This window comes from Ahaetulla prasina, chromosome 8 (genome assembly GCF_028640845.1).
Source record: "Ahaetulla prasina isolate Xishuangbanna chromosome 8, ASM2864084v1, whole genome shotgun sequence".
NCBI lineage: Eukaryota > Metazoa > Chordata > Lepidosauria > Squamata > Colubridae > Ahaetulla > Ahaetulla prasina.
Window position 1 is genome coordinate 36,735,565 of NC_080546.1, and position 19,805 is coordinate 36,755,369.

The 19,805-nt window shown below is 38.1% G+C and overlaps 1 protein-coding gene across 3 annotated transcripts; it reads right to left on the bottom strand.

Moving 5' to 3' along the window:
• Positions 1–1,853: 1,853 nt before the first annotated feature.
• On the bottom strand, positions 1,854–18,179 carry ZNF330 (zinc finger protein 330). 3 transcript variants are annotated; one of them, XM_058192165.1, is made up of 10 exons: positions 17,927–18,179; positions 13,906–14,035; positions 12,574–12,593; positions 12,415–12,485; positions 10,764–10,843; positions 9,246–9,372; positions 7,357–7,461; positions 5,522–5,568; positions 3,591–3,708; positions 1,854–2,878 (listed from the first exon to the last, which is right to left on the bottom strand). In XM_058192165.1, the coding sequence occupies exons 2-10, from the start codon at positions 14,023–14,025 to the stop codon at positions 2,601–2,603; spliced, it is 966 nt and encodes a 321-aa protein (XP_058048148.1). In that variant the 5' UTR covers positions 14,026–14,035; positions 17,927–18,179; the 3' UTR covers positions 1,854–2,600. The 3 variants fall into 3 exon arrangements, with proteins under 3 accessions (XP_058048148.1, XP_058048146.1, XP_058048147.1); XM_058192163.1 differs by having other exon boundaries at positions 17,988–18,178; XM_058192164.1 differs by lacking the exon at positions 17,927–18,179 and adding an exon at positions 17,658–17,867.
• Between the last annotated feature and the right edge of the window lie 1,626 nt (positions 18,180–19,805).

Here is a 19,805-nt window from a genome sequence, read left to right on the forward strand (position 1 = left end):
TCTGATTTCAAGAATGAAGAAAGTTGTCTCTTGATGTCATGCTTTACTGATGCCTTCACTGCGTCAAACTTCCTTACCTTACTTTGCATTCTGTACTTTGTATGCATTCCAAGATTGAATTTCTCGTGGCTGACTCCCTAGTTGTGAAATACCTTCTATTTGGGATTTCAGACCTTATCTATCCAATTTTTTGAAGTTGTTGGTTGGGAAGAAAAAACTTAAAAAGCTGCCTGAAAGAAATGGTTTGGCTTCAGTTAAAACTTTCTGATTTTACATCCCACAGGCTGTTGCACAATCCTACTTTTATTTTGTCTTCAAGTCATGTATTCTGACTTAGAAATGGTTATTTCTACTTTAGAACAATTTATTTTTAGTTTGCCATTAATTTCAAAACAGAAACTTGGCCCAGCGCTTCTATATGCTAAATAAAAACTTTACTCTTTTCCAATTTTTAAGACGGCTTACGATAGAAATACAAATAGAAATAATTTTACAAGTGTATGTATCCTGTCTGTCTATAAATTAGTGTCCAGATATAAAACAATTTGGTAATATCAAATGAATAAATCAGTCCTACTTCATAGATAACAACCTCCTGAACCCAAGATTGGCCTAGTATAGTAGGCAAACCATTGTGCTTTATACACATTAATCAATCAATCAATCAATCAATCAATCATGTGAATTTAGGCAATTCAGTTAATTTAGTAAATTGTGGTTTTGTTAACCATGTGTATGCTTGTTGTACAAACCTAGCCAAAGTTATTTCACAATGTTTATTTTGAAGAAAACTTGTATGTCCTTCTTTAAAAAGTTTTGCACTACTATCTTCTGGCCAAAAGGGGATGTAGTTCCTACATGTATGAACAGTACCAAGCTGTAGATTTTGCAAAGTCATCTGCATTACTGATTTACATCAAATCAGGAACAAAATGGGAAATACATCCTTGGGCTAGGAGCTGACTAGAACTAATTTGCTCACTAAGTAATTACTAAATACTTAGTAATTACTTAGGCTAGCCTCAATTTTCATCACTGTGGTATAGAGCATAAAATGCCAGCTATTAAATGGGGTATCACTTTTACCTCCTTTGCTGCAACTATTTGGCAATTTAAAAAAATGTACTGGATAAATAAATCTACATTTGGAATCACTGTACAACTGATTACAATGAATGCCAATATAGAAGGTAATTAACTTGAGATCTAGTATCCTAATGAAGAACCGTGTGAGTGGCTCTTGTCTATTTCTTGCAATTGTACTCCATCTTGTAGTCTCCTTTGCTCTTAAGTCCTATTGCACATGTAAAACATTAAAAAACTGGGCTACCACTTGCCTGATTATTCTTCCCCACCGCTTACAAACATAATTGTCACACTAATTTTATTCCGTTTTTGATTTTCAACTACAACTGTAATTTTGGCTAGTCACATGTTGGAATTTTTTTTAATAGCAATGTCAATTATATATATATATCTCCACTGTGCGCATAGCACCCCTATGAAGCCTTTTTTGACAGACTCCGTATGAATTTGGATGCACAGATAGCAATGGGTGTAACATAGGACAGTTCTTCACAATTTTGAACTTTCTAGATGTATTCTATTTCATTTTCCATCACATAGGTTGAAAATGGCAAGAACTGTAATTTAATCTATCTCTTCCGTTAACCAGGCTGGAAAGGCCAATTTATCCATACTAAATATATATTTAGGTTCTGTCCCACTATTTCATTTTTCACTCTTTTACTGATCTGAAAGCTCCCATCTTATATCCATGGATTCACTGCCCTCTTGCAGCAAAGTACAAAAAATACAGAAAGTGAATAGCATTGACAGAGGCAGTGTCAGTGTTATGGTGATAAATAGAAAATCAAAAATTTATTTAGATCACATTGCAGGTGGCTACAAATTTCCAATTAATGTATAGCATGACAAAATGGCAAGCTCTGATAATGTTACAGAAGTAAATCGCAAGGAAATGTATTGATCAGCCTTGCTGACACAACCACCAAACTAAATTTAATTTCAATTTATATATTCAACTAAAATAGCTTGCAGCATTTCCCCATTGCCAAAACTGGATCAATATTTATGAAAAAAAATCATTTGCACGTGACAGGAAATAACTTTTGTTACAGAAAAACTGTGGATGCCCATTGCCACTGATTTTCTTAGTTTATGGAGCATGATGTCAAAACCAGCCACCAGAATTACTCAAGAACTTCACATTTGATGACTGCATGGAAGCAAATATTGCCTCGAAATCCTCATACTTTTGTCCTGAATGGGCAGAAAGAATATGAGGTCCCCTAATGTCATGTGAATACCTACACAGGATGCTCCATTGGACCATCCAAACCCTTCCTTGGCCTCATTCAACTGCTCCATTCCTTTATTGACTAACAAGCTTTCCTATCCAAAAGCCACCCTCTATTATATCAATGCCACACATAAATTTCACTAAGCACATACAGAGATCTTCTCGCTGTTTATTCCTTTCCAAGCAAGGCCTAGAACTAGACCTAAGCACAGATCTTACCCCAAAGGTAAATACTACTAGGTTCAAGGGGACTTAGTTCTTGCTAAGGTCAATAGCCTTATTCAGCAGACTCTTCATAGTGTGCATAGCCACTAGCATAGGTCCTTCCTAAATTCAGGTTGCTGAACATATCAGTTGCCTCTGATTCCGAATCTCTCCCTCCTTCCTCATTATCATCATCTTCATCATCCTCTGCCTCATAATCATCATATTCTTCATCATGATCTCCAGTATCAACACTTCTGCCAGATGAAAGATTCTTCCAATAGGCATCATAACCAGAAGCCCCATCAGCTTCTTCGCCTCCTGTCTGACGGCCAAATCTCAGAGAGCGAGCTGGAAAAAGGAATGGAGAAAGGAACAGACGTTTCCGTTATATTCTGCTTATCTATGTATCAAGGAAAGTGCTATAGATATTGGGTATTCCACAGAATACCCACAGAAAAGCATGAAAATTTATCTTGCGTTTTCTACGTGTCAAAACTTTAGAAGAAATCAATTAAAGAGCTGATGTCCTTGGTTGTCCTTGCTTAATGATGCTAATTAAGCCAGGAAATTCCCTCAGTAATTGATGTAGTCCTAAATCAAAAGGCCATGTGAATGTGCCACTTAGCAACAATTCCAGCAGTATCAATAACCAAGGTCCTCATGTACCACAACTTGAAACTTTTTGTCAGCTTCCCTATTATGTTTGTTTGTTGGAAGCCTGCAAATCACGATCATGTGATTGAAGGATTGCTGTGATGCTCATAAGTATGAGAACTGGTTGTAAGTACCACTAATTCAGTACAGTCATAAGTTTGAACAGTCACTGAAGGGTCATTAAACCAGGGCTACTTGTATTGCAACAGATTATGAGTTGTAAGAGTGAGACAAAATCTTCCACTAAAGGCAAAAAGTAGGAAAACCACCTTTAAATTCAGAATAAGCATTCTTAATCAGTTGACAGTACAATGCTACAAGCTTTTTCTCTCAGCCAAATCTTAAATAGATTATTACTTCCATTCTACTGGGTGTGAAAAGTACAAATCTTGGAAGGCAAACTTACTTGACATGCTCAGATCCTTGGTTTGTTGTGTTTCATGCCCACATTTTGGACACGGAGGCTCTCTTCCCTTTTCATGTTTGAAAACCTTGCTGCGTGTATGATCATCACAGAAGCATGCCTGTAGGTATAATTTATATAGTAGTAAAAATGAGTGTTTGGGTGACCAACGAAAGTAAAAACAAAACCCTACCATTATTTAAAAACTTATTGAAAAGCAGCTCTGAGCTCCCAATAAATCTCACACCCATAAATAACTATCCATTAATGCTAGCTGCATTAATATCCCTCAAGTCTTTATTTTTTCCCCCTAAAGGTCACAAGGTCAGGGCCATCGTTATCTATGTAGAGAGGTCGTCCCATAAGGCAAGCACCATAACAAACATACTTCCAAGACCCCATCAGGTAAATACTCTTTTACTGAGAGGACTTGCCAATCCTGCTGGATTTAATGAGACCAGTCGAAACAATTGTGGATAGGCAATGTTGCAAATAAGCTGCCACATACCATGTAGGCTTCAAAGGTGATAACTAACACCTGGGATCCTTGTGGGAACCACACAGCAGTGGTGTTACAGACATACCATGATCTGCCCAATACAGCCCATGCTGTTTCATCATGAACTAGCTGAAGCTTCTGAACGCTCTTTAAGGGCAGCCCCCATATAGAGCACATTACAATATTCTAATTGGAAGATGACAAAGGCAAGGAAAGACCATGAACAGTGCCACCCAAACTAGGAAAGGGCATAATCAGTGTACAAGTTCTATTTATGCAAAGGGTCTCCTGGCCATGGCTATTACTGCTCTTCAAGCAGAAGGCAGAATCCAGAAGAATCCTCAGATTGTGAACCAACTCTGACTCTGGAGTGTCACCCCAATCAGAGGTAAAGGTAGGAGATATAGGTAGTCCTTGACTTATTACCAGTTGCTTAATGATTGTTTGAAGTTATGACGGCCTTACTCTTCCCATGCTCGTGTGATTTTGGGTGCCTATCAACCAGCTCACTTTTATGACTATTTGTATTGTCCCATGGTCATGTGACTGCAATTTGCAATGTTTTTGGACAGTTCCCAGTGTTCATTTCTGGTTTCAGCAAAAACACCCATACAACCAAGGCATTCACTTAACGAATGCCACAAACAAATGATTAAAAATTGGGTCTGGTCGTGTGTTCCAACTTATTATCACTATGATTTATAACCATAATTTCAGACTTAATTACAGTTGTAAGTTGAGGATTAATTATAACGAAGTGTGGGACTGCACTATCACTTGCAACAATTGCTCTTCTGAATCGGTAAAATGTCATTCTGTAACACTCTGAACACAAGCGATACCCTTCTCCCATCAATTAACTGCACATATCTAAGCAGTGATGTCCTGTACATTCATTCTGCCACTATTAACAAATGCTGAGACTACAAACAAAGTCAACTACCCTGCAGGAAATCCTATCACTTTTAAATAGCTGGAGAACCCAGAGCTGTATGGATGCCTGAAGACAATGAAATAATTCATTTACCAGAATTCCCTGAGAGGTAGTAGGTGTAAAAAAATGGAGGAGATGCAGCATAATGAGATTTGATTTTAGCAATATCAGTTATAAGCAACTGGTGCAGAAATATTCAGGTTGATATGAAAACCTACAATGCTTTGAATGAAAGGAAACCAGCAGATGGTAACCTGAACAATAATCCAAGGCAGGTGCTGGGGTTTCATGGTGACTGGAGGGAAAGTTTCAGCATCACATTGAAATCACAGCATGAAAGTTAATCAAAGTATAATAGAAACAGGACACAGACCATTAAAAAAGAACACCACAAAGCATTTTTAATGTATAATGGAAAATGAATGATGAGAGCTGCCAGCAGGTTGAAAGCATGTGAATACGAAATGCGATACATTTACTTGGAAATGTTTTTGCTTGTACCTTACAGCGGAGACATGAATGCTGCCCCAGTCGATTGCAGGAAACACCTAATAGGCAAGATAAAAAGCACGGCTGAATGAGGAGAGTTTTTGTTGCTTTGCCCTCTTTTTCTTTTTTGTCTTTTAAATCAAGGTCGACTCTTTACTTCAATGGACAACCTTAGGCTTTCCCTCAGCAAAATACAATGGAACTGAACACTTAGAGATGAGAGAAAATGGGGATTTTAATGAGGCACCAAGAGCAGTTTCATTTCAGTCGCAAATTGCAGGAGTCCTTATCTAAGACCAAAGACTCCAACGATCACCCAATGGCAACTTATGAGAGGAACTGCCCAACAAAGCATGAACACTGCATTGCCCCTTCCCCATGTCCAATTTCTGGACACATTGTTCATGCAAGTACAAAAAAAGCAGCACTGGATTAAACAGATGCAATGGTGATAGAAAAATTCAGGCAGTCCTGGATGAGACTTAAAAAAGGAATGGTCATAAATCTGGTGCTTGAGCAAAGGGTGCCCACATAGAGTACCAATCATAAGCTGTACTAGTCTTGCATGTACTGATGTATAGGAAAATTATTTGTAGTACATCTTTGAATGCATTCTGATTCAAGATGTTACATCCTATATTCAATTCCCAGCGACAGTACGCTGGCCCTTAACATAATGTTGTAATGACATTGATTGCTTGGTTCTGCATGCTTCTGCAATCCTTACAGACTCCCAGTGTTAATCAGTGATTAAACATCTATAATACACAAGAGTATATAAACAGAAATAAGTGGGGCATGAACAAAACAGATTTAACAAGAGCTCAATGAAGCAACCAAAACTAAAAACAGAAAAAGAAGGGGGGGGGGATTTCCTATACTTTTAAAACAATGGAGTAGTATAGCAAACTACCGTTCCCCGAAAATAAGACCCTCTCTTATATTTTTTTGAACCCTGAAATAAGCACTTGGCCTTATTGCCATGCACTCAAAAGCCTGATTGGGCTTATTATCAGGGGATGTCTTATTTTGGGGGAAACAGGGTATTCACTTTTTAAACAAGCTTAAACTTACACCACACAGAATTCATAAACCCTGGTTTGTAAACCACAGCAGGTTTACATATTTTGCTAAGCCAAAACTGAATAAAGCATTTTATGCCTAATGCAGTCTTTTATTAGATCCACATGAAGTGGGAATGTTTTTTTGTGCCTGGATTTCTGGTGGAGAAACTGCAGCCTTTTATAAAATGGTGATCTACTCTTCCAAGACCAGAATCTACAAACAGAAGCTCGTTTAAGCTTCAGTCATTTTCCTGGCTTTCTTTAAACACCACTTCCTCAGACTTGGGCATTGTGCATAGAAGTTTGTTTCAAATGTAGCAAGCATTATATATTAGAAACCGGGTCAATCTATTCTCCAAAGCACCAGAAGGCAGAACAAGAAACAATGGATGGAAACTAATCAAGGAGAGAACCAACCTAGAACTAAAGAGAAATTTCCTGATAATGAGAACCATTAATCAGTAGAACAACTTGCCTCCAGATATTGTGAGTGCTCCAACACTACCAATATTTAAGAAGAGACTAGACAACCATTTACCTGAAATGCTATGGCATTTCCTGCTTGAGCAGAGGGTTGGATTAGAAGATATCGAAGGTCCCTTCCAACTCTTATTATTCAGTCATGAAAGTAACAGTGCCAATAATCTCCCACTTCATACTACTTTGTAAATTATCAATTTGAAATTCATTATTGAACTACCCTGTGGATTTGAACTAAATCACAGAAACAGTTAAAAGCATGCTTAATTTGGTTATAAATAGAGTCATTAGGAATAAACCTACATTTAAAGGTTTCAGCTTCCAGAACTTGGCAGCTGGCTTGATGCTCAAACTGGTCATCCTCACAAAGGAAATTATGGCAAAAGGAACAGCTAAATATCCTGCCACCTGTAGGATTCAGTGAAAAGAGTGCAGATTGATCAAAACCAATTGCAGCATATCCTACCAGAGACTGAAAACTGAAGACAAAAAAAACTGAACTTACCCACAAAGAAATTTTAAAAAATGACTTTATAGTTTATTTACCATGTATGCTAAATTGCACTATGTACAACAATGTGTTTTACCAGAACTGTAAAATTGCATCCTCCTTTTCTTACATATAAAGTTTTAATTTTCTTTAAATATAGATAAAAATAGTCATCAACTTACAACCATTCATTTAGTGAATATTTGAAGTCACTAAATAAATCTAGGGTTAGGGTTAGGGCTATTTGGAGTGATGGCCAAAATATTTTACCATGGTTCACAAACAGATCCAAATGAAAAGCTGTCAATTTCTCTTTCCTTTGAAAACCTCTAGGAATCTTTCCTAGCATTAGTTTATGGCCATGACTCCAAGTAGATGTAATCCTAACCTAACCCTAGATTTATTTTCGCTAACGATGGGATTTTCCCATGTATTTTACTGTGGTGCACAAACAGGTCCAAATGAAAAGCTGTCAACTCACCTTTTCTTTGAAAACCTTTAGGAATGTATCCCTAGCATTTGTTTTTGGTCATGACTCCAAGTAGACTTAACCCTAATCCCAATTCAGATAAATTTAAAATGGATTGAATTGTGTCCATTGTATGAAAGTATTAACGTACAGGTAGTCCTTGACTTACAACAGTTCGTTTAGTAACAGTTTGAAGTTACAACAGCACTGAAAAAACTGACAGTCACACTTACGATCATCGCAGCATCCCCATGGTCACATTATCAAAATTCACAAAACTGGCAAATGACTCATTTTTATGAAAGTTGCAGTGTCTCAGAGTGATGTGATCACCTTTTACGACTTTCTGAGAAGCAAAGTCAATGGGGAAACCAGATTCACTTAGCAATGGCATTGGGCCGGGTTATTTACGGGACCGCCTACTGCTACTGAATACCTCTCACCGACCCGTGCGCTCTCACAGAGAGGGTCTCCTCAGGGTGCCGTCAGCGAGGCAATGTCGTCTGGCGACGCCCAGGGGAAGGGCCTTCTCTGTGGGGGCTCCCACCCTTTGGAACGAACTACCCCCCGGACTCCGTCAGCTTCCGGACCTTCGGACCTTCCGCCGCGGGCTTAAAACATACTTATTTAATTGTGCAGGACTGAGCTAGATTTTAAATTTATGGGTTTTAATTGGGTTTTATTTGTATATTTTAATTAACGGGCTTTAAAATAAGTTTTTTAATTGTTTTTATTCTGTATTTATGTGTTTTTAAGCGCCTGTGAACCGCCCTGAGTCCTTCGGGAGATAGGACGGTATATAAATATGATTAAATAAATAAATAAAATAAATAACCATGATATTAACTTAACAGCAGTGATTCACTTAACAACTGTGGCAAGAAAGGTTGTAAAGTGAGGCAAAACTTAGTTAATAACTGTCTTAATTAGCAACAGAAATGTGGGGGGTTCAAATTGTGGTCATAAGTCGAGGACTACCTGCATAACAGAATTAGTAGTCACAGTAAAATGTCTCGTGGAAAACCTGAAAGATTTAAAACATCATTGCATAAATTTCATGGACTGCAATCATCTTTGGCACAGAACATTATCCTAAAGCTTCCATTGTATGTGTGCGTGACAGACCACATATAGATACATACGTATAAAATAAGGAACAGATGGAGAAATTGCAGGAATACAAGACAGATAATTTAGATTAACTTGGTTCCTTCTCACCAAGTAACAACTTACCATGATCCCAGACACCTCTCTCACATTCAATGCATTCTGCATCAGCCAGAGGACAGATGCAGGCATGGGTGCTCAAACATTTTCTGCCATGGCAAACCCAAGCTTCACAAAAATCACATATTGCCCCCTATGAAAAAAGAGGTAACAGATTTATTATCAGCTATGTCTGACTGCTAACGAAAGACATTTACCTTGATTACACATGCATTTCTAGGGATAGTAATTGTCCACCAATGTTCTAATGCTTTCTCAATTCTCAATCTTCAGTGACACCTTTAATTTAGTATCAATTCTACTTCCCAGTCTTGACACAGTCATAAAACAAGATAAAAGGTGAAAATCTGTAAGGATCTGAAAAGAAACCAGAGTACCAAAGATGGTGTTCTGCTAGAGATAGAACATGCCGTTAGGCCAAATGAAAGCACCAAAGCACACCAAGAGCTCTTGGCAACTTTCCCTGGATAGATCAATCCTCCTACTCTTCCTGCAGAACCAGAATGTATAAAAAAATGAGAAGAAACAACTTTATATCAGGCCAGTTTTCATCAATCACTTTCCGGCCCTAAATGCCAAGATCTTACCCAAGGGAAGGGAACATGCAGAAGCCTATTTATATAATTTTGTTGCATTTCCATTTTAAGATTCCATGTTTGTTCACGCTCTGAAAGCAAGTACGGGTAGTCCTGGACTTACAACCTCCATTGAGCTCAAAATTTCTGTTGTTAAGTGAGGTTTGCCCTATTTTACGACCTTTGCATAGTTGTTAAGCGAGTCACTGCAGTTGTTAAGTTAGTAACATTGTTGTTGAGTGAATCTGGCTTCCCCATTCAGAAGATCGTAAAAGGTGATCACACGGCTCTTGGACACTGCAAGTGTCATAAATATGAGTCATTTGCCAAGTTTCTGAATTTTGATCATGTGACCATGGGGAGGCTGCAATGGTCATAAGTGCAGCCATAAATGAGTTTTTTCAGTGCTGTTGTAACAGCGAATTGTCACTAAACAAACTGCTGTAAGTCAAGGACTACCTGTACGTTAATATTTTCATAAGGTGAACACAATCCAGTCCATTCTAAATTCAGCTGAATTGATTTCATTGAGATTTAGGCATGCACAAATACCTATTCAAATATTCCAATCCTACATTTTGCTACCCAGAAGACACCAATGCTGCCAAACAAGTCCTTTCTGCAATAATTACTTAACCCACCATAAACCTTAGCCATATAATTGACTTGGTGCCGTGGTGGCTCAGGCTGTAAGATAGCCTGTTATTAAAACACAGCTGCCTGCAATTACTGCAGGTTCTAGGCCCAAGGTTGACTCAGCCTTCCATCCTTTATAAGGTAGATAAAATGAGGACCCAGATTGTTGGGGGGGCAATAAGTTGACTTTGTAAATATACAAATAGAATGAGACTATTGCCTTACACACTGTAAGCCGCCCTGAGTCTTCGGAGAAGGGCGGGATATAAATGTAAACAAAAACAAAAACAAAAACAAAACTTCAGATACATACCACCATTGCAAGCCCGGTGCTATACACTCCAGCATGTTTTATGACACAGTCTGAGGATTTCATCATACATTTTGTCTTTCCTATTACAAAGGACATAAAAATAATGTAATTCAATTAATACATTTCAATTAATTCTATGAACTTTTAGTGGTTTGCTTACATATCAAATTAATAATTTTGAGAGAGATTCCTTTTTCTGTTTTGTTTTAAAAATGTATGAATGTATGAACCACAAGAGGAATCAATCTAGGACCCAAAGGTGCTTTTTCAAGAGTCAACTGGACTTTCTGGTTTTTCTTTGAAGACGTTTTACTTCTAATCCAAGAAGCTTCTTCAACTGCATGGATGAGAAACATCTTCAAAGAAAAACCAGAAAGTCCAGTTGACTCTTGAAAAAGCACCTTTGGGACAACCATGACTTGGATGGCAGACACACATAATACTCCTTCCTCCTCCTATTTTCACCACAACTAAAAGCCCATGTGGTGAGTTGGGCTGAAGTCCAAAGTCACCCTTTCATGCCTAAGGCAGACAAGTAGGGTATGACTATTACTAGAAGTAGTGACTTGTAGTGACCATTGCAGAAGATGGGAGCTAGGAAGTTGTTACCAATACATTCTCCTGATGGGATGATCTTTTTCACCAAGAAATAAAGAAGGGTGCACCATATATCTACAACTCCACATTTCACAAGAGAGAAAGCCCTTCTGAGATACATATTATTTATTTTTTGACCTGATTATGGTCTGAGCCTGGAGTTTCAAGTGTATCAAAGGCCCCGTTTCCTGGTCATATCAACATTTATGGATAATTGTTCACAGCCGCTCTGTGTGTGTGTGTGTGTGTGTGTGTATACACACACATACATACACAATATACATATACATACACGTGTGTGTGTACACAATATACATATACATATACGTGTGTGTGTGTGTGTGTTTCATTTTAATTGATTCTTATAATTGTTTATCTCCTACAGTCGCTTGTTTGAGATGGGAGACCATAGAAACTGAATAAACGAATATAAAATAAAAAGGAAAAGGAGGAAAATAAAGAAAAGCCAGGAGGAAAATCTTTAGAGGGAAAAAGGAACAGCCAGAAAATGGCACAATCCTTTCCCCATTCCAAATCATATTCCACTATCTGCATTAAAAGTTCCCTTTCCTGTTTGATAATTTCTATATTTCTTTTAATAAGACAATAGCACTCAAGAACTGTACCCTAATTCTCGATTAGCTGGGAACTTTGTATTCCTACTGCCATGGATGCTTCTGCATTTTCCCCAAACATCACTGCTTCTGCATTCTTGGCACTCCTTTGCATAGCAGGCTGCTGAAGGTGTTTATTGCACAGAGGAAAACTTCTCAGAATATCCATATGATGCAATGGGAAAGCAACATGTGGTCTTGCCGTATATGCACATACAACTCCAAGCAACTGCTGGACACTGGAATTCGCTTTATCTTAACTCAAGTATCTCATATCACAATACTTAAATAATTATACCTAAAACCATTATACTTAAAGAAGCAAAAGAATGAAAGCTTGAGCACCTCTGAAACATGAAATCAGAAGATAATAAACTAACCCCAAGCAGAAATCTACAGTTGCAAACCAGTAATCAAAATGCTAAACCAGGCTCACTTACCACACTGTGCACAAATGGGTAATTTTTGAGTAGAGTTGCAAAAGTAGCAAAAAGCTCTATTTTTTTGCCGCCTGTTAAAATAAACAAAGCAGGATGAAACAAATAGCTAAAGAAAATGTATTTAAAATTGTACATAAAATCCTGAAAAGGAATATTTACCTTTGACATTTGTCACATTCCTATAAAAGAAAGAAAGAGGGTTTCTTATATCCATATTTTTAGGCTGGGCAAATTAAAGGCAATTTGTAATGCATTGCACATCATACTTTGGAGAAGCAATCATAAGAAGAGCCAAACTACCGGTATCTATTATCTTTGATCTTTCTATATCATTCATTGCTCTGACTGGACCTGTACTAACTTCTTGGTATTGAATATGTTTTAGTTGTTTCATTTCTACTGATCATCTTTAAAGTCCCAATAGTGTGGTGTAGTGGCCTAGAGGTGGAGCTCTTGCCTCACAATCAGGAGGCTGTGAGCTCGATCCTAGGTAGAGGCAGATATTTCTCTCTCTGGGCATAATGAGAATATATCTGCTGAACAAAACTCTGCATTGGCGACAGGAAGGGCATCTGGCCAGCAAACACTCAGCTCCATTCAGTTGCCCAGACTCCACTTCACAAGGGATTATGGGGTCATTAAAAAATGATGATCTTTAAGGTCTCTGTAGTTCAAAAATCACATTACAAAGGTCAATTTTGCTACAAGAATACACATTTTGCACATGCAAAGGAGACAAGGTTTTCCTGAAGCATTTCCAGCAAAGAATTTCATAATTTGGGAGTTCAACCTTTTTTTTTTTAGTGCTAGTAACATTTTGCAATAATCTAGGCAGTTTCTGCCTCTCCCATCTTAGATAAGAAGGGCTACTCAATCCATTTTCATCCACAACCACACAATATGAAGTAGATACCGCAGCCAACAATTGCATGTTTTACAATTACTAAACTTTTAGAGGACGAAAGTCAGTTCTAAAGGACAGAATACTTTCCAAGCTTCTCTAAAGGGCTGGAAATATGTCCAAGAGATGACAACTGAAAATGACTCATCAGGATATCGGCTGACCTTATCAAGTATCTTCTAGGTCAGTGATGGCTAATCTTTTCTGGACCAAGTGCCCAAAGCATGCATGCCCGAACCCCCTGCACATGTGCACATGCCCCCCTGCATGCCCCCTACGCATGCTTGGTAGGGACCAGAAGACCAACTGGCTAGCGGGAGGTGCGTGTGCATGCACAGCGGAGCTGAACTGGGATAATGGCTCGCTTGTTCACAGAGAGGGTGCTGCATGCCACCTCTGGCACGCGTGCCATAGGTTCGCCATCACGGTTCTAGATAATTCCTACTATATCTGTTTAGTATAAAACCAAATAATCCAAAAATCAGTTCTGGAATATGGATTCAGGCAGGTTTGAATATATATTCACCTTTAGCATTCTATTAATTTATCAGACATCTGACACTGAAAAAGCTTAAAAAACTAAATATTACCATTGAAGCATTGCAGGGATGTTTGGCCAAATCAATATTAGCCCTTGAAGCTCTAATTTGTTTTTCCCGTTCCTTCCGACTTTCAGCTTTCTTGCGTGCACCTGTCTTCTTCTTAGGCATTTTTCACTTTCTGGAAAAAACATTTATCAGGATTAGTCCGCCCTATATTTTCCATCCAGAATACATGCCTCTACTTCTGAATCTTTTTAATGAAGCCATAAAAATGCTCAGATGCAAAGGTGTAGAACTGTTAAATTTACAATGGCCATTCCTGGTCACTGGTCCCCAAATGGTGATAGATTATTACACTCCTCAGCAGCCAATAACTACTATAGTCTCTAAATTAGGAAAATCTACTCTTGTTCTTAAAATTATGAGCCACTGGGACAAAAAATGAACATAGAATGAAAATAAATTGTCTAACAGAAATACAAGGGATTTGACTACATCATACAATAAAGTATCATTTGCTTAAGTATTGCCAGATAAACCAAAACTGACTGGATTATACAATATGCTAAGCAAAATCAAATAAATCACATTATAGTTAATGTCATGTGAATCCAACTGAAATATGCTTGTGATCTGAATACCAAAGGTACTGAAATTACCATTTTGAACTTATTGGAAGATTTTCTCTCCAACTCATGTTTAAATATGTCTGGATTTGTCAGCAAGAAAAATGTAGTTTTTAATATATTTGTTAAGTATACTTGTATGTATTCTAATGAATATATATAACACACAGTATTTCCAGAACCAGGACAATTCTAATGAAATTTCCTGCACTGGAAAATAGGTTTTATCCAGAAAAAAGCTATCCATTGTTTTCCAACACTCTCAAGGATTGTATGTATTGTGCTGCTTTTTTACATCACCAATATCCCCTTAGCAATAAAGCAATAGCTGTATATAGCTTCATATACAGTTTCACAGTGCTGCACAACAGTTTCTAAGCTGTTTACAGACTCAACATATTTCCCCCAACAATTTGGATCCTCATTTTACCAATCTCGGAAGGATGGCAAGCTGAGTCAACCTTGAGCTGCATTCTATACTGCATTCTAACCACTGCACCATCCCAGCTGTTACTGGACAACTGTGCAAGCTAAGATGAGCCAAGTAAGCTGAATCCTGCAAAACATTTAATTACAAATTCAAGAATTGGTTCATAGAAGAAAGGCCAGAGTGTCACTGAGAGTCAGACAGCAGAGAAGAGGAGAAAGAACTGGAGAAAATCACAAAATACAGAGATTTCCAAATAGAAGTACAATGACTATGGCAAAAGAAATAAAAGATAATACCATTTTTCCCTGAAAATAAGACTGTCTTATATTTGCTTGGCCTTATTTTCTGGGAGGTATTATTGTGTGGAGCAAGATGGGGGTTCCTCTTGCTGTCTTATCTGATTTCCAGCTCTGCGTTTAAATATTTTCGGGGAGGGCTTATTTTCAGGGGGAGGCTTATTTGAGTACATGCACTCAAAAGCCCGATTGGGCTTATTATCAGCAGATGTCATATTTTCGGGAAAACAGGATATCAATAGTAATAGGCTCCTTGTGCACAATCCCAAATATCTGGAGCACCATTTGAACACCATTGTTCAAAATCATCACCAGTCAATTACGAAGGGCAGCTTTACTTGGAACAGCTTACACATCCTGCAACAATACAACATCTACCTATCTATCCCAGATCCTTGGTAAGGACTCGATGGTTGGATAAAAATGCCAAATTCTGTTTAAATATCTGCCTGATTGTGTAACCAACCAAAATAATAAAACATGAATGAGCAGAGAAGATTGAAAACAAAAAATCTATTTTCTTACTAACAAATCAGAAAAAAGGTTTTAAAACTTTTGAGGCAATCATATTTTAATACTCACTGTTGCTCGTAGACACTTGACATTTTAAGTGTCCAGTTTTTCTATAAATTGTCAACAGTTTTCAAAGTGTACAATGAAGAAAAAGTTCATTAAAATATTTTTTAAAAAATAAAAACATTCAAAACCATAATCAGGCCATGTTTTGTTACTGTGACTGGGCAAGAATTAAATTACATATAGCTTATATGATTTAATTTTCTCCTTAGCTTTCCACACTGAACCTAGTTCTCATTACAAAAAATAATCTTGCATAACAAAAAAAATATTGCTAACTATCATTTCGGGAAATATATCATATATAAATTCAGGTTTTCTTCCTAATTAATGAAACTTAACAATAAAATGTCTAGCAGTAGATATTCCTTTCTGCAAAATACTGGGAAGCACCAAACAAACCAATCCCAAACCATGGATTGAATATTTTCAAATTATACTACAACTATACTACAATTTCTAACAATTACCTAAGAGAATAATGAATAAAATCAGGAGAATCAATTAGCTTACTAAGAATTTTTAACCCATAATAAATAGAAAAAGGGGAGAGGTGAATGTTTTTGTTGTTATTGAGAGAGAGAAAAAAAGTGTTCAATTGATAAAATAATCTTAAATCCAATTGGTGTCCAGGCTCAATTTTGGGTTTGAAATCCAAAGGAGTTTTTTACAGCCAAAGTTATCAACCAGCCCCCTGCAAACACTGACTTCTAGATGTATTTTGTTAAACTCCAGCTTTTGAAATGACAAGTAAACCTGACCAGGCCAGACTATGTACCACCATTAGGTCCTAAATGATTTATACTGCTTGAAAAGACAACCAACATGCTCCTCAATTACACCATGCACTTTGTGCCAGTAAATAGATTTATTTTATTTTATTAGTTTGTCAAATATGTACAAGATAGCAAGTATAAATATGGACATGGACATCAATGAAGGAAATGAATAGAATAGAATAGAATAGAATAGAATAGAATAGAATAGAGGGGCGTGCATAAGAGTACAAGTGTGCCTACTGTTCCTGTCCTATTGTTTCCTTTCGTTAAATCCAAGTAATATAGTTATTATATACTTATTTATTTATTTATTTATTTATTTATTTATTTATTAAATTTTTATACCGCCCTTCTCCCAAAGGACTCAGCCAAAAGATAAAAAACACAAAAATATACAATTAAAACAACAATTTAAAACCGAGCATATTAGAAAAAATGGCCAACATTTAAAATTTAAAATTATGAACCCTAAAATAATAAAACCCCAGTTAAAAATTTAAAAATATTAAAAATATTATGCCAGTCCCGCTTGAATAAATAAGTGCGTTTTCAGCTCACGCACTCATGCTTACATATATACTTATATATTGTTTCGTTATTTCATGCTTATGCTTATATATACTGTGTGACAAAATAAATAAATAAATAAATAATAAAGAATAGAATAGAATAGAATTTTATTGGCCAAGTGTGATTGGACACACAAGGAATTTGTCTTGGTGCAAATAATCCAACAGCACAACTATTACGCTGTATAACTACACTCTTAACTACTAAGACGTTCCACAAAGAACTCATCTACGCTAACACCGAAAAATAAAGAATATCTTCAGGTGCCAGAACGCTGCAAACTTGCAAAAAACTGGCCTTGTTACTCCGGTCTCAAAGCAGCTTCCGATTCAAATCCTTTCGAGGCCTAACCTCCTGGCACAACTGGTTTAAATCAAGCACAAAGCAAAGGTACCATTCGTCGAAACTCCTTGAAAAACGGAAAGAAAAGGAGTAAGAAAAAGACAGGAGGGGAGAGGTGGAGGGGGGGGAGGAAAAGTTGAAGCAACTCCTCCAGATTTCAGCCTGTTTTGCAATAACAAACCACGCAGCGCTGGAGCGGGTTCCCGGCGATAGTCCTTCCAGCTGTGGGAGCCAGAACAGCGGCTTCTTATTGTCCCCCTTAACGGGAACACCCCAGATGGTATCCGTGCTCCTCCAACCCGGCGCCCGTCTAGGCGCGCCGGCCTACAACTCCCACAATCCTCAGCCAGCACATTTTGCGGCGTGGGAGATGTAGTCCCCACGCCTTGCAGACCATGGATCTGGAGAAGGCGGCTCCACCGCCCGCGTTTCCCAACACACACACCCCACCTCGTTTAACCCGCCTGCCTGGGTGACCGCGGATCCATCCCGATCCCGACCCGCTGCTCACCGCCTTCAGCTCGCTTTCTTCAGGCCCTTCAGGGCAGCTCAGCCTCTCAGAGAAGCCGAAAACGGCGCGTGAGCTCCGGCCTCAGCTGCTGCAAAAGGCATCGCTGGCGCTTGCTGAGCATGCTCGAGGCCAGCGAGCAGGCGCGGTTGGAGCCACAGCGGCAGCTTCTTCCTGCTTCAGTTTTGCCCTCAGTCGGGCGCGGGGTGGTTCGTGGCGAAATGGTGGGTGAGGCGTTCCTGGAGCCTCGGGAGGGAGGGAGGGAGGGTCGCTCGGGTGGCAGGCTGAGAAAGTGGGTTTAACGCGCGAGGCATTTTCACCTTCCTGCCTTTTGCGAACTCCTGGCTGCAAGGCAAGGAAACAGAGACCTTGGCTTGTTTCTCTTCCCCCCAACTCCGCCAGAAATGGGTCTTCGGTGGGTCTTGCTTTCGGACATTAGCCCTCGTTGTGATAATAAAACAACAACAACCACCAACTCTTTTTGTTGTTGTTTTATTTTATTTTTTTATTAAGTTTTTACAGTTAAACAAATCTTATTCACCACTTACACATGATTGGGACCGTTTTTATATCCTCCTGTTAATATTCATCTATGTTTATTATCCAATTTTTTTAATTTTTAAAAAAAATTTATTATCCAATTATCCAGTTTAATTATCCAAATTACTCCATAACTGGATAACAGCTTTCCTGTCAAACACACAACAAGTGGTCAAAATAGGCAGTGCCCTATCAAATCCTGCTCCTGTCAATAGCGGTGTCCCCCTGCCTTGGGGGGACCAACACTCTTCATATTATACATTAATGACCTCTGTGACCATATTATAAGTAATTGTGTTCTCTTCGCTGATGATGTTAAACTATTTAACACTACCAACAATGCAGCTACCCTTCAAAAAGACCTTGACTCTGTGTCGGAATGGTCAAAAATTTGGCAACTCCAAATCTCAACCAGCAAATGATCTGTCTTACACATTGGAAAAAAGAATCAGAACACTAAATACAAGCCTGATGGACATTAACTTGTAGATGACCCTCATCCCGTTAAAGACCTTGGAGTTTTCAAACACTCTTAAGTGCCAAAGCCCGCTGCAACTTCATCGCCAAAAAGGCTTTAAGAATTGTAAACTTAATCTTGCATAGCTTCTTCTCCAGAAAGATTACACTACTAACCAGAGCATACAAAACATTTGCTAGACCAATTCTCGAATACAGCTCACCTGTCTGGAACCCACACCTCATTTCAGACATTAATACAATTGAGCGTGTCCAGAAATATTTTACAAGAAGAGTTCTCCACTCCTCTGATCACAACAAAATACCTTATGCCACCAGACTTGAAATCCTGGGTTTAGAAAATTTAGAACTCCGCTGCCTTCGGCATGAGCTGAGTATAACTCATAAAATCATCTGCTACAATGTCCTTCCTGTCGAAGACTACTTCAGCTTCAATCGCAACAATACACGAGCACACAAAAGATTTAAACTTAATGTGAACCGCTCCAATCTTGATTGCAGAAAATATGACTTCAGTAACAGAGTTGTTAATTCCTGGAATGCACTACCTGACTCTGGTCTGTTCCCAAAATCCCCAAAGCTTTAACCAAAGACTATCTACTGTTGACCTCACCCCATTCTAAGAGGTCTGTAAGGGGTATGCATAAGAGCACCAGTGTGCCTACCATTCCTGTCCTAATGTTCCCTTTGGTTTTATCCAATTCGTATGGTTATTTCATGCTTATATATACTGTTGTGTTTGACAAATTAATTAAATAAATAAATGTTCTATACATTTATACTAATTTTACATTTTATTTAGAG

What these genes read in the sequence shown, in the direction of transcription:
- ZNF330 (XM_058192165.1), bottom strand. Translation starts at nt 14,025, where the DNA reads ATGCCTAAGAAGAAGACAGGTGCACGCAAGAAAGCTGAAAGTCGGAAG. An exon ending in ATCCCTGCAATGCTTCAATG is followed by an intron (nt 12,594 to 13,905) that starts GTAATATTTAGT and finishes TTTCTTTTATAG; the next exon opens with GAATGTGACAAATGTCAAAG. An exon ending in ATTCATGTCTCCGCTGTAAG is followed by an intron (nt 3,709 to 5,521) that starts GTACAAGCAAAA and finishes TTATACCTACAG; the next exon opens with GCATGCTTCTGTGATGATCA.